The 12,500-nt window shown below is 43.3% G+C and overlaps 1 protein-coding gene across 1 annotated transcript in view; it reads left to right on the top strand.

The window, feature by feature from the left end:
• The window catches only part of LOC115120649 (protein unc-13 homolog C-like), a 242,585-nt gene that overhangs the window by 8,096 nt on the left and 221,989 nt on the right, over positions 1–12,500 (top strand). Inside the window, exons 2-4 of the mRNA XM_065012084.1 lie at positions 7,307–7,329; positions 8,211–8,260; positions 10,970–11,048. Coding sequence (XP_064868156.1) covers positions 7,307–7,329; positions 8,211–8,260; positions 10,970–11,048 — 152 coding nt within the window. The remainder of the gene's footprint in view (positions 1–7,306; positions 7,330–8,210; positions 8,261–10,969; positions 11,049–12,500) is intronic.

The raw sequence follows: 12,500 nt of genomic DNA on the forward strand, positions 1-12,500 counted from the left end.
TTCTACAGCTACGACTATACTGTACATGCATGAATACAGCTACAGCTGCTTACAGCTACAGCTATTGCTACTAACACTGCTATTGTTGGTGTTAGTGTTACAGCTGCCACTACTGTATTGAGATGCTCATTTGGGCTCCCAAGGGCATTCTCTAACCAGGTCAGCCTTGCTTAAAATATTTACATGAGTTTTGTATGGTAGTGTACTGTAGCCTCTTTCTACTACTACTGCTGCCACTGTTGGCTGTGGATGGTTTCTCCTGGGAGAGGCAGAGAAAGACAGACCCTGGTCCTGGCACACTGTGCCACATTCTATAAGCGTCTATATATAAAAGATGCAAATAAAGTGGCATTAAAAAGGAAAGCAGGAGAGAGGGAGTTGTGTTGTTATGTTAATTGTTGTGATGGGGTCCTACTAACTCTGGGCCTAGATTGCTGTTCAAATACCAATACTCTCAGTTGACTGGCTCTGTGGCTCTGCCCTGGCTCCAGATCTGCAGTAGTCAGAAACGAACTAGCCATAGGACAGTCAGGCAAATGCTAGATGGGCCGATCCATCTATAGCCAAGTTGGCCGGTCTAAATTGGGTTTTTATGCGCAGAATTATTATTATTTGGCTAATAATGGGGGCCTCAAGGTAAAAATTGTCGGGTATGTTTGGATTTCTGGTCCCAGTCTGTCCCTGGCAGCAGACGTTCCAGTGGTTTAGGCTGTGGGAGGGATTATCAACAGAGATTCTGAGCTAACGTGGAGCGCCTTCCTCCCTCCTTGAGAATGGCTGTAGTTCTGAGTCCCTCTCTCTCCCTTCCCGGAAAATGGCTGTATAGCGTTGACTTTGTCTTTCTCTCTCACTGGAAATGGCTGAGGCTTTGAGTCCGTCTCCCTGCCACTGTCTGCCACAGCCACAACACAAGAGGAAGCATCCCAAATGCAATTGGACTCCTTTAGTGATGGTGTTACATGATGCAGAGAGTTTGAGTGCTGCAGCCTATGGGATACCACTGATTCTGGGCAGCACCCACTTGGATTTCTAGTAGCTACAGATTTATGGACATAGCCACTACTTCTACCATGTACCTACCTTCTACCACTCCACAGGGCGTACTAGACTACTGTCCATAACTAGCACTGGCATAACACAGTTTCTCTGGACCACCTGCAAGATCGGAGTTGCCCCCCCCCCCCCCTTCATTTTCTCATGTTAAACCTAACATTTCACAAAGCTATGCATGTTGTCGCATGGTATCGCAATGCTGCCATTTTTAGACTGCTGGCTGGTGGAAATAATGTAATGACTTATTCAGTAATTAAAGTTGGGAATTCTAACATTTCAGATTATAAGATAAATGTGCGATGCCACAGCATACTAATCAGCTACCAATATAACTATCCTGTATATGCTACTTGAACCTGCAGGACATCCGTCCTCGCGCTTTCTCCCAGCTTGGATAGAAAGTAGTTGTGCGTAAAACCAGCCTATTATTGCCAAATAATACAGTCAATTACCCTCAAAACACTAGCTTACTAGGGATTGTTTCCTTATGCAGTGTACTGTCTATCGCTAAATACCATATTTAGCTGCTATTTATACAAAATATTTTATACAAATTACACATAAAATAACCTAACAATGAGGAAAAAATAAGTCGACTTGAGGATAAATTCAGCCACTATTTATTGGTGAACTTTTGTCTGGCTAATAGCCTACACCAATGGGCTGCAATATTCAAAGTAAATTCAGTTAAATCATATGAAATCCAACTTGAAACACTGCCCTGATCTCCTGAAGTCCTCCTTATTTGTGTGCAAATGTTTTTACCTGTAAGTCCAGGTAGTGGACTGTTTTCCATACTGAGTATTGCCAACCTAGACAGTCTTTCCTGAGACATTTTCCATTATTCTGCATTTCCATTGTGTTGCACACAATTTAAACTTAGTCTTGAATGATGCATGCCAAGATATAGCAGAGATAAGGGACTGTTGATATTGAAACCCCACAACTTAAATGCAGTATAAATGAAAGCAAAAACCGCTTTTTTTTCTTCAAGCCCTCAAGAACTGTTGTCTGCTAAAGACGATCATTTGTTTGCATCTGGCAATTTATTGACTGTCCAGTATCCAGATTACCTGTCCCCAGAGCTTCTTACACAGTAAATCTCTTTTCGTAAGGTGTTGAGGCCGGCAATTAAGGATAATGAGAGGCTCAATTAAAGCTGTTGCAGAACTGCTGTATTTGAAGGACCACTCCCCCTGCAGTTTACCTGATGTTGCCATGGCAATCATGCTGTTTTTACTCTCCCTGTAACTGTTACTACTGCAGAGAGATTGTTTTCTAAGCTAAAACTCATAAAGAACTACTAAGAAGCATTAGGCTGTCAGTCTGAAGTGAGCTTTTGAACACCTGAGTAAGCTCCACTCATTACGCTGGCACCGTAGTAGCCTTGACCACAACATTTGTTCACCGATATCCCCTTATATTTGCAGTCAGTTAAATGCTTTCTTTTCAAGGCCTGAGGCACTTTTTCAGTCACATTCCTGAAGCCCAAGAAACAAACACATAGCTTCCTAGTACATATGGAAATTAAAAAGTTGATGAATTAATTTTTGGAGGGTTACTGTCAAAATGACATCGATGACAGGTGCAATGGTCCCCAGAGCTTGTGGGACCTCCTACCTTGTGCGGGAGGTCCCACAAGGTGGTGTCCAGTACGCCAGTGATAACTAATGCAATGGTACACTGAATCTGTTTCATTGCTTTATCATGGTTTCTGTAATATCATTATTATGTTAAATGTCTTCAGTGTGAGAACGTGTGATGAGTCATGAGATGACTCTCTTCTCTCCCTCTTTTCTTTCTCTTATTCCTCTCTCTCACTTCCCTCCTCTCTCTTTCTCTCCACTCGCTCCCTTCTCTCTCTTCCTCTACTCCTCTAGTTCCCTCCTCTCACCCCTCTCTCTGTTACTTTTTCTAATGATTTGTGTGTTGGTATTGAGGCCCAGCCTCATAGACCCTGGTGGGAAGGGTCAGTAGGCCTACCTGGTTATATTGTCAGCCTGCAGAAGACTATTACGAAGTGTGGAATTGCACACTTCCCATCATGGACTCCCTCCAGCCAATTTTTAAACCAATCCAATGCCTTTAAATCTATGACTGGAATTGTGCGGGTGTGGGATGGAGAATTTGGCCAAAACATAAGGCTCCTAATGGGAAGCGCTTCAGCACCTGATTATATTACTAGCCTGAAGCCGGCTAGCTTCTGGTTATATTGTTAGCCTGAAGACGGCTAGCTTCTGGTTATATTGTTAGCCTGAAGACGGCTAGCTTCTGGTTATATTGTTAGCCTGAAGATGGCTAGCTGCTGGCCATTATGTATTGTTACCAGGAAAGCTATCTTCTGGTTATATTGTTTGCCTGCGGAAGGCTAGCTGCTGGTCATACTGTATTGTTAGCCTGCAGAAGGCTAGCTGCTGGTCATTATGTATTGTTACCAGGAAAGCTATCTTCTGGTTATATTGTTTGCCTGCAGAAGGCTAGCTGCTAGTTATACTGTATTGTTAGCCTGCATCAAGGCTAGCTACTAGTTATACTGTATTGTTAGCCTTCAGAGGGCTAGCTACTAGTTATACTGCATTGTTAGCCTGCAGAAGGCTAGCTGCTGGGCATACTGTATTGTTAGCTTTCAGAGGGCTAGCTGCTAGTTATACTGTATTGTTAGCCTGCATCAAGGCTAGCTGCTGGTCATATTGTATTGTTAGCCTGCATCAAGGCTAGCTGCTGGTCATACGGTATTGTTAGCCTACAGAAGGCTAGCTGCTGGTCATATTGTACTGTTAGCCTGCATCAAGGCTAGCTGCTGGTCATACTGTATTGTTAGTCTGCAGAAGGCTAGCTGCTGGTCATACTGTATTGTTAGCTTGCAAGGGAGGGTCAGTGCTTGTTGATGGTTAGCTTGCAGGCCTCCTAGTTAAACTGTTAGCTCGCAGCAGGCTAGCTGCTTCACTGACTTCGGATCAATGCCCTCTGTTACCATGCTCTGTGGTATTATAGTCTATTTATTCAACTGTGCCACCAAGACATTATCCACTTTATATTTGTAAAACAGTCATACTTAGCATATTCATAATTTATACTGTATATCCTATTGTGTACATATCTGTTTTATTACTATGCATGCTACTTTCCTCTAATTACTTAAGTCACTATTTTTAGTGACTTTTGATTGTTATTGACATTGTAGTGCAATGTTGAGGCTAGTATGCAAGCATTTCACTGCATCCTTTATGACTGCTGTAAACTGTGTACGTAACAAATACAATTATAGGTGTTTGGAGGGGTCGTGCTTGGTGATGGTTAGCTTGCAGCTTGCCTCCTAGTTAAACTGTTAGCTTGCAGCAGGCTAGTTGCTTCACTGACTTCGGATCAATGCCCTGTGTGACCATAAGTGTTCCTCTGCATCTGACTAGCTGGATTTAGTGTTATCTCCATGAGGTTGCTGACAACATAACCAGCTTTCCTCTTTGAAATCGATTATGTTTTGTTTCCTTTCCAGTGATTTAAGTGGGTATTTTTTATAACATTTTAAAACGTCTTTGTATTACGTGTCTCAGTGGCACAGCTGGACCTTGCTAGAACTTACCCAGATTTGCCTTAGCTTTGAGTGGCACCTAGATTTCCTGCATCTTAGCTGTACTTATGCTAGCTGTGCTATGTTTCCAGATTTGCTGCTAGACAAATTGTATTTTAGCTGAATCTAGATTTGCTGCACCTACTGTATCTTAGCTGTACCTGTATACTTGGCAGATCTGCATGAGTTTTTCCTATGTTACAGTAGCTGTACCTATCATAGTAGCTTCACTGATCTTAACATGGCTAAAGAGGTACATTGAGGCCAGTGTTGGGGCTAGCAGGTTGTTTCAAAATGTATTCTATACATGTGCTAAAGAGATCAATGGTAGGCAGACCATGGGGGATAGAACAAGGATACTGTCATTGGCACCCATTCAAAAAAGATGATTTAACAAAGTGGATATTAGTCAAATCTGTAATGATTTATGTGTTCTAACAGGCCCACAATGTGGTTGATACAATCTGATTTGCATGCCGCTTAATATTTAGAAGTTGTCCTTTCAGGTTTAGAAAAACAATAAGCTAAATGCCGACTCCCGTTTTGATAAGCTAGCCATATAGAAATTGGTGGTGGTATTTGCAGTCATTTTTATATGTAATTTAGTTGATTGGTGACAATGACATTAACATGTAATGGGGTTGACACACATTGTATGCTCATTTTTACCAACATAGTGTGAAATACTCTTAATTAAACAATAGCTTAAATGTATAGGCTAACTTTGATGGGCGGCAATGAGGATATTTTTGATCTATCCCCCATGAGGGACAAGTGTATGGCGTTTCCATGGCATTTCCATTGTTGTGTTTCAACTCTTTCCTGATCTATAGTTTGCTAGTGTGTTCAGAGTCTGCTGTTTCCTTGTACGGTGATGACAGAGGTCTCTCAGTGGCAGCTAGCGCTGACCTGCCTTCTGTAAACAATGCTAGTTCACACAGTGACTGCATCCCAATTGGCACCTATGGGCCCTGACCAAAAGCAGTGCACTATATAGGAAATAGGGTGACAATGGGATGCAACAATGTATCACTACCTCTCTGTCAATGTTGCTGTAGGACTTAGTCCTAGTATATCACCGAGTGTTGTTTTTTATGCGTGGCAGTATTTGATCTTGATTATGCTGACACTTATCAGTGGCAGATCAATAGTGAAGTCATTACACTGCCCTGTACTGTGTAGCGCTATCTCTTTAAGACTACAACATTATCATCAACGGTTCAACACCTGGGACACTCTCCGGTGTAGCCCTGTTTATTTAAAGGAAGTTTGTAGTTTACTTTAGTGTTATGGAGAGACAAAAGTTATCATTAGGTTAGAGTACCGCTGTCAACCGCCAATCATTTTCTGTCAGTTAAATATGCAGTGCACTGCATTATTAAAAACACTATCATCAACACCATGTCTAACAGAATTTCAGAGTTCACATCTGCTAAATAACTTACAGTATCAGTCCATGTATTAGTGTATTGTATTGTCATTCCTCCATATAGTACATGGTATATTGGTATGACGCTAGTTAATTCAGTACATTGTACATTGGTGTGACTCCAGCTAATTCAGTATATCGTACATAGGTATTTTTATTGTACATTGTATGGGGCAGAAACGGGATTATTTCACTGTGTTACAGTGTGTCTATTCACAGTTACTATCCCTCCGGCACAAACTGACTGTCTCTGCCTGTATAAACTTGTTGGGAAAAACTGAAGTAAGAAATAGTGTACTGAAACATCTCTATAGTACTGAAATGTGTTTATCCCTATATACCACTTTAATTTAGCAGATGTTTTATCCAAAGGGATTTCCATTCCAGTGAGTGCATGTATTTTTATTATGCGTACGTGACCCCTGCAGGAATTGAACCTCCGACCTTGGCGTTGCTGCTAATGATAATAATAATAATGATAATAATAATAATAATAAATTGCATTTGTAGAGCGCTTGTGATTTATAGACATAAATCACAAAGCTCTAGTAACTGAGCAACAGGACCACCACCAGATATGGCTGTATCTATGTACTGTAGTAAGAGACTGAACTGAACAACATCTATAGTACTGGATCATATAGTGCTATATGTAGTATTATATCTAGTACTCTATCTATTCTGTTAAGAACTGAACTCATGTTAGAGACTGAACTGAACCACATCTATAGTACTGGTTCTTATATTGCTATATGTAGTACTATATCTAGTACACTATCTATTCTGGTAGGAACTGAACTCATGTTAGAGACTTAACTGAACAACATCTATAGTACTGGTTCTTACAGTGCTACATGTAGTACTATATCTAGTACTCTATCTATTCTGGTAGGAACTGAACTCATGTTAGAGACTTAACTGAACAACATCTATAGTACTGGTTCGTATAGTGCTATATGTAGTACTATATCGGGTACTATATCTAGTCTGGTCGGAACTGAACTCATGCTAGAGACCAAACTAAACAACATAGTATTGTATCTAGTTATGGGACTTTACACATGTATAATAATGTATGTATTTAGAGACAGAACCACATAGTATAGTACCTAGTTATGGGACTTTATACATGTATAATACTGTAAGTATTTAGAGACATAAACACATAGTATTGTATTATTGTATCTAAGTTCAGACTGTTTAAGAGGCTCCTGTCTAACTTCCTATGCTTCTTTCCTTCTTTCTCGTTTCAGAAAAACCTCCACCACACAACAAGGTTTAAAATCATTGTTTAATCAAATTCATGTAGACCCACAAGATTTACATCTTTCCATCTGTGTGTGTGTGTGTGTGCGTGCGTAGGTGTGTGTGTGTGACCATGTTATAGTTGCATTTGAAAGTGCTACATGTCCCTTGTGGACCTTTACTGTTGATTGTTTATGTTTCTCTATCGCTTCTTTTTCTGAATGATTTGGGTGGTAACGTCTTGTATTCAGTACTGTGTGTGTGTGTGTATCTGTGTGTCTGTGTGCACGTGTGTGTATCGATTCTGTGTGTGCTTGCGTCCATTTCCAAATGTATGTTTGTTTTGTGTGTGTGTGTGTTTGTGTTTAGGTGGGGAAGGGATCAGAGAGGATGAAGTGTTATAAAACAAATTGTGGCCCTGAGCACCACGAACGACACATTCTATTGTCTTAGTATTGAATACCAGCGCAGGAAATCACATTGAAATGGAATCATTTTCAACTTGCCCTGAGGGGGATCTCCATTCCCTGCCTCTGTGCTCTACTTAGCCTACACACACACACACACACACACACACACACACACACACACACACACACACACACACACACACACACACACACACACACACACACACACACACACACACACACACACACACACACACACACTGCTTCAACTCTCCTCCCTCTGTAAGTTTATTTCTTTAATACTTCTGTCCTGATCTGACCTCCAGATGGACAGTACTTTTCCAAATTGGGCTTTTGTTTTCCGTTGTGTGTGTTTGCTGTGTGTGTGTGTTTGCTGTGTGTGTGTGTGTGTGTGTTTGTGTTGCCTCACCTTCTGTTTGTGAATGGTTCCATGCCACAGTATGTTTAGCTGTGTGATGTTGTACTTCTCTTTTCTCTGCAGCCTCTCAATGTGCTGGATCCCAAAGTACTGGGCCTACAGGCTGTCGGAGGGTGAGTGTCTTCTGACTGTCCCAAATGGCACCCTATTTCCTATATAGTGTACTACTTTTGATCAGAGACCTACTAGCTCTGGTCAAAAGTAGTGTACTATATAGGGAATAGGGTACCATTTGGGACATTCGCATCGACTAAACATGGAATGTTTCCCAAAGTCTGCGTAGCTAAAATAGTTATTTCTTTCCATAACCCATGCAGCTGTACAGCTGCAAGAGAGCAACTATATTCAAATCGGTGTTTGACAGTTAATCTTCTGTCCATGAACAAACTGAATTTGTAAATTAAAGCACTTCAATGTTCTATGAGAGGTGTGCATCTAGGCGTTGTCCCAAATGCCACCCTATTCCATAGTGCACTACTTTTGACCAGAGCCATATGGGCCCTCGACAAAAGTAGTCCACTGTACAAGGAATACATTCTTAGATAAAAGTGATATCTAAAACCTAAAAGCATTCATCAGCTGTCCCCATAGGATAACTATTTGAAGAACCCTTTTTGGTTCCAGGTAGAAATCTTTTGGGTTCCATGTCAAACTCTTTCCACAGAAAGGGTTTTACATGGAAAGGGTTCTACTTGGAACCAAAAAGGGTTCACCTATCGGGACAGACGAAGAACACTTTTGAAAGCCTTTTTTCTAAGAGTGTAGGGTGCCACATGGGATGCTCACTATATTGTTAAAATAAACACAATTCTGCTTTAGCAGAACACCAACCCTTGGTCTGGGTCTTGGTCTGGGTCGGGTCGGGTCTGGGTCTGGGTCGGGTCTGGGTCTGGGTCGGGTCTGGGTCTGGGTCAGGTCTGGGTCGGGTCTGGGTCGGGTCTGGGTCAGGTCTGGGTCAGGTCTGGGTCTGGGTCTGGGTCAGGTCTGGGTCGGGTCTGGGTCAGGTCTGGGTCTGGTCTGGGTCGGGTCTGGGTCTGGGTCAGGTCTGGGTCTGGGTCTGGGTCAGGTCTGGGTCGGGTCTGGGTCAGGTCTGCTCTAGATTGGTAGGACTGTTTTGATTCTATTCCTTCTCCCTAACTTGTACATTTGTTCTTCAGATCATTCAGTTTATTCACCCGTCAACTTTTTCTCTCTCTCGCAGACTGTTTAATGTCTCTGTGGGCAGCTGATTAACACATCGGAGCTTTGGGGGAGAGAGCTGTAATTTGGTCCTGAACCCTCAGGCCTTCCATCCCCACCCACAGACAGCCAGTCCAAACATCACTCCACTTAGCCTATACTTAACTAGAGAGGCACTAGCAACTTATAGCAGTTATACAGTATTTACTTACCAGGAAGTCATTGTCTGTGTCCCAAAATCAAGACGGGTGCTCTAGATAGTTATTGTCAGGAGAAAACTATTGTTAAGCCTGTCACAAAAACTACAACACACTCTAGTAAGAGCTCTTTTTAGAGTCTTCCCCAGTCCCCCTTTCTCTCCACCCAGCCTCTCTCCCACAGCCCAGTCCTGACTCTGACATGGCCCAGCTTCTCTCTCTTTCCCCCAGCCTCTTCCCCAGCCTCTCTCCCACAGCCCAGTCCTGACTCTGGCATGGCCCAGCTTCTCTCTCTTTCCCCCAGCCTCTTCCCCAGCCTCTCTCCCACAGCCCAGTCCTGACTCTGACATGGCCCAGCTTCTCTCTCTTTCCCCCAGCCTCTCCCCCAGTCTCTCTCCCTCAGTCGCTCTACACCCAGCCTCTCTCCTCCAGCCTTTCTTTCCCAGTCTCTCCCCCAGTCCCCCCCAGTCTCTCACCCCCAGTCTCTCACCCCCAGTCTCTCCCCCAGTCCCCCCCCCAGTCCCCCCCAGTCTCTCCCCCAGTCCCCCAGTCTCTCCCCCAGCCCCCCAGTCTCCCCCAGTCTCTCTCCCCAGTTTCTCTACCCCAACCTCTCTCCATCCAGACTCTCTCCACCCAGCCTGTCTCCACCCAGTAACTCTCCACCCAGTCTCTTTCCTCCCAGTCTCTCCACACCCAGTCTCTCTCCACCAAGTCTCTCTCCCCCCAGCCTCTCTCCCCCAGTCTCTCTCCACCCAGCCTCTCATAAACATGGATGAACTGTGAGACTTAGTTGCACCACACACATGAATGCACACACACACGTACACAGACAGACAAACATTAAGTCTGTTTCAGCACAGGAACAGTCACTCCTACATTAACATATTACACACACACACACACACACACACACACACACACACACACACACACACACATGGTCATTGCTATTTAAAGCTGCTCTCGCCAGCTCACAGTAGTGTCCTGTCAGTTTTGACAAGTGTCTCCTCTCACTTGCTGAAGCTGTCTGCTACACTACCTTACCAGTCCACCGAGAGAGACAGACAGACAGACAGCGAGAGAGAGAGAGAGAGAGAGAGAGAGAGAGAGAGAGAGAGAGAGAGAGAGAGAGGAGAGGGACGGACGGACGGACAGCGAGAGAGAGAGAGAGAGAGAGAGAGCGAGAGAGAGACATACAGACAGACAGACAGCTAGAGAGAGAGCGACACACACACAGACAGACAGACAGACATAATATCCCTAGCCTGGGCCCTCTGGTCAGGCAGGGTAGCAGGGAAACCCGTAGGGAGAGAAACTAACCTGAGGTATGACTTGTGTGTTAGCCAGCCCTTGTAAATCACCATTCCCCTGTTTAGCCTGGTAATGCCCCCTCTACACGGCATTATTATCATATTAATAGGCCTTAAACCTGTCTGCTTCCAACAGAGCTGGCTGCATTCTTTATGGCATTGACAGCATGCCAGATTTACGCCGCAAGAGGACCTTACCTATTGTCCGAGACCTGGTGAGTTATCTGCCTCAACAAGGTTCTGTGTGAGTTATATTATGGCAGGTTGGTGGGTCTGTCTGACTGTTTCTACATTACAGAAACGACAGCACCAGCCAGACAAGCTGGGGTTGTGTTGTTGTTCCCCTGCCTGCCATTGGAGTCTGCTGTGTTGTATGAGTATGAGTGTGTCCCAAAGGGCACACTATGCCCTACATAGTGCACTATTTTTGACGGGTCCCCTGTGGATCCTGGTCAAACGTTGTGCACTAGAAAAGGAGTAGGGTGCCATTTGGAACTGATCGGATGTGAAATCTAACTGCTAGCCTGTCGTAACTCATCCTACAGTTAGTTAGTGGCGAAAGAGAGAGCAGTGTTATTGAACGTCAGAGTGTTTCATCATATTGATGGGACTGTGCGGTTTGATTTGTGTGAACATGTCGTGAGGCCCAGACAACTGAGGCCCAGACAACTGAGGCCCAGACAACTGAGGCCCAGACAACTGAGGCCCAGACAACTGAGGCCCATACTTTATTGCAATTTATGGAATATTAATGATGTGGTAGAGTAGTCTACAGTCTTACCAATGGCTTCATCCCAAATTGCATCCTTTTTCCTTTATAGTGAACTGTAAAGCAGTGCATCGTAAAGGGAATAGGGTGCCATTTGGGGGACACATTGTGTTAGTGCAGTCTACCATGCTGGGATAGGGTTGGCGCCAATTCCTTTCCAATTCACTCCCACAATTCATTTTTCTAGTTTTGAATATCAGTGAATCACCTAAATTAAATGAATTGAAATGTAATGGATCCCAACCCTGGTAGTATGGTTTCTCTGTTAGTTCAGTCAGTAGGTAGTAATACTTGTGTAGTAGGGCAGTAAATAGTAGTTGTAGTACTAGATGTTGTTGCAGTAGTAGTAGCAGCAGCAGCAGTAGTAGTAGTAGTAGTAGTAGTAGTAGTAGTAGTAGTAGTAGTAGTAGTAGTAGTAGTAGTAGTAGTAGTAGTAGTAGTAGTAGCAGTAGTAGCAGTGTATTAGAGGCAGTAGTAGTGGTAGTTGTATTAGCAGCAGTAGTAGTACTAGTAGCAGTGTATTAGTAGTATCAGTAGTAGTAGTAGTAGTAGTAGTAGTAGTTGTATTAGCAGCAGTAGTAGTAGTAGTAATAGTAGTAGTAGTAGTAGTAGTGGTGATAGTAGTAGTAGTAGCAGCAGCAGCAGCAGCAGCAGTAGTAGTAATAGTAGTAGTAGTAGTAGTGGTAGTTGTAATAGCAGCAGCAGTAGTAGTAGTAGTAGTAGCAGTAGTAGTAGTAGTAGCAGTAGTAGCAGTAATAACAGTGTATTAGTAGCAGTAGTAGTAATAGTAGTAGTGGTAGTTGTATTAGCAGCAGCAGTAGTAGTGGTACTAGTAGCAGTGTAGTAGTAGTATCAGTAGTAGTAGTAGTAGACACAGCAGTAGTAGCAGTATATTAGT

Source organism: Oncorhynchus nerka, linkage group LG27 (assembly GCF_034236695.1).
Source record: "Oncorhynchus nerka isolate Pitt River linkage group LG27, Oner_Uvic_2.0, whole genome shotgun sequence".
NCBI classification, from domain to species: domain Eukaryota; kingdom Metazoa; phylum Chordata; class Actinopteri; order Salmoniformes; family Salmonidae; genus Oncorhynchus; species Oncorhynchus nerka.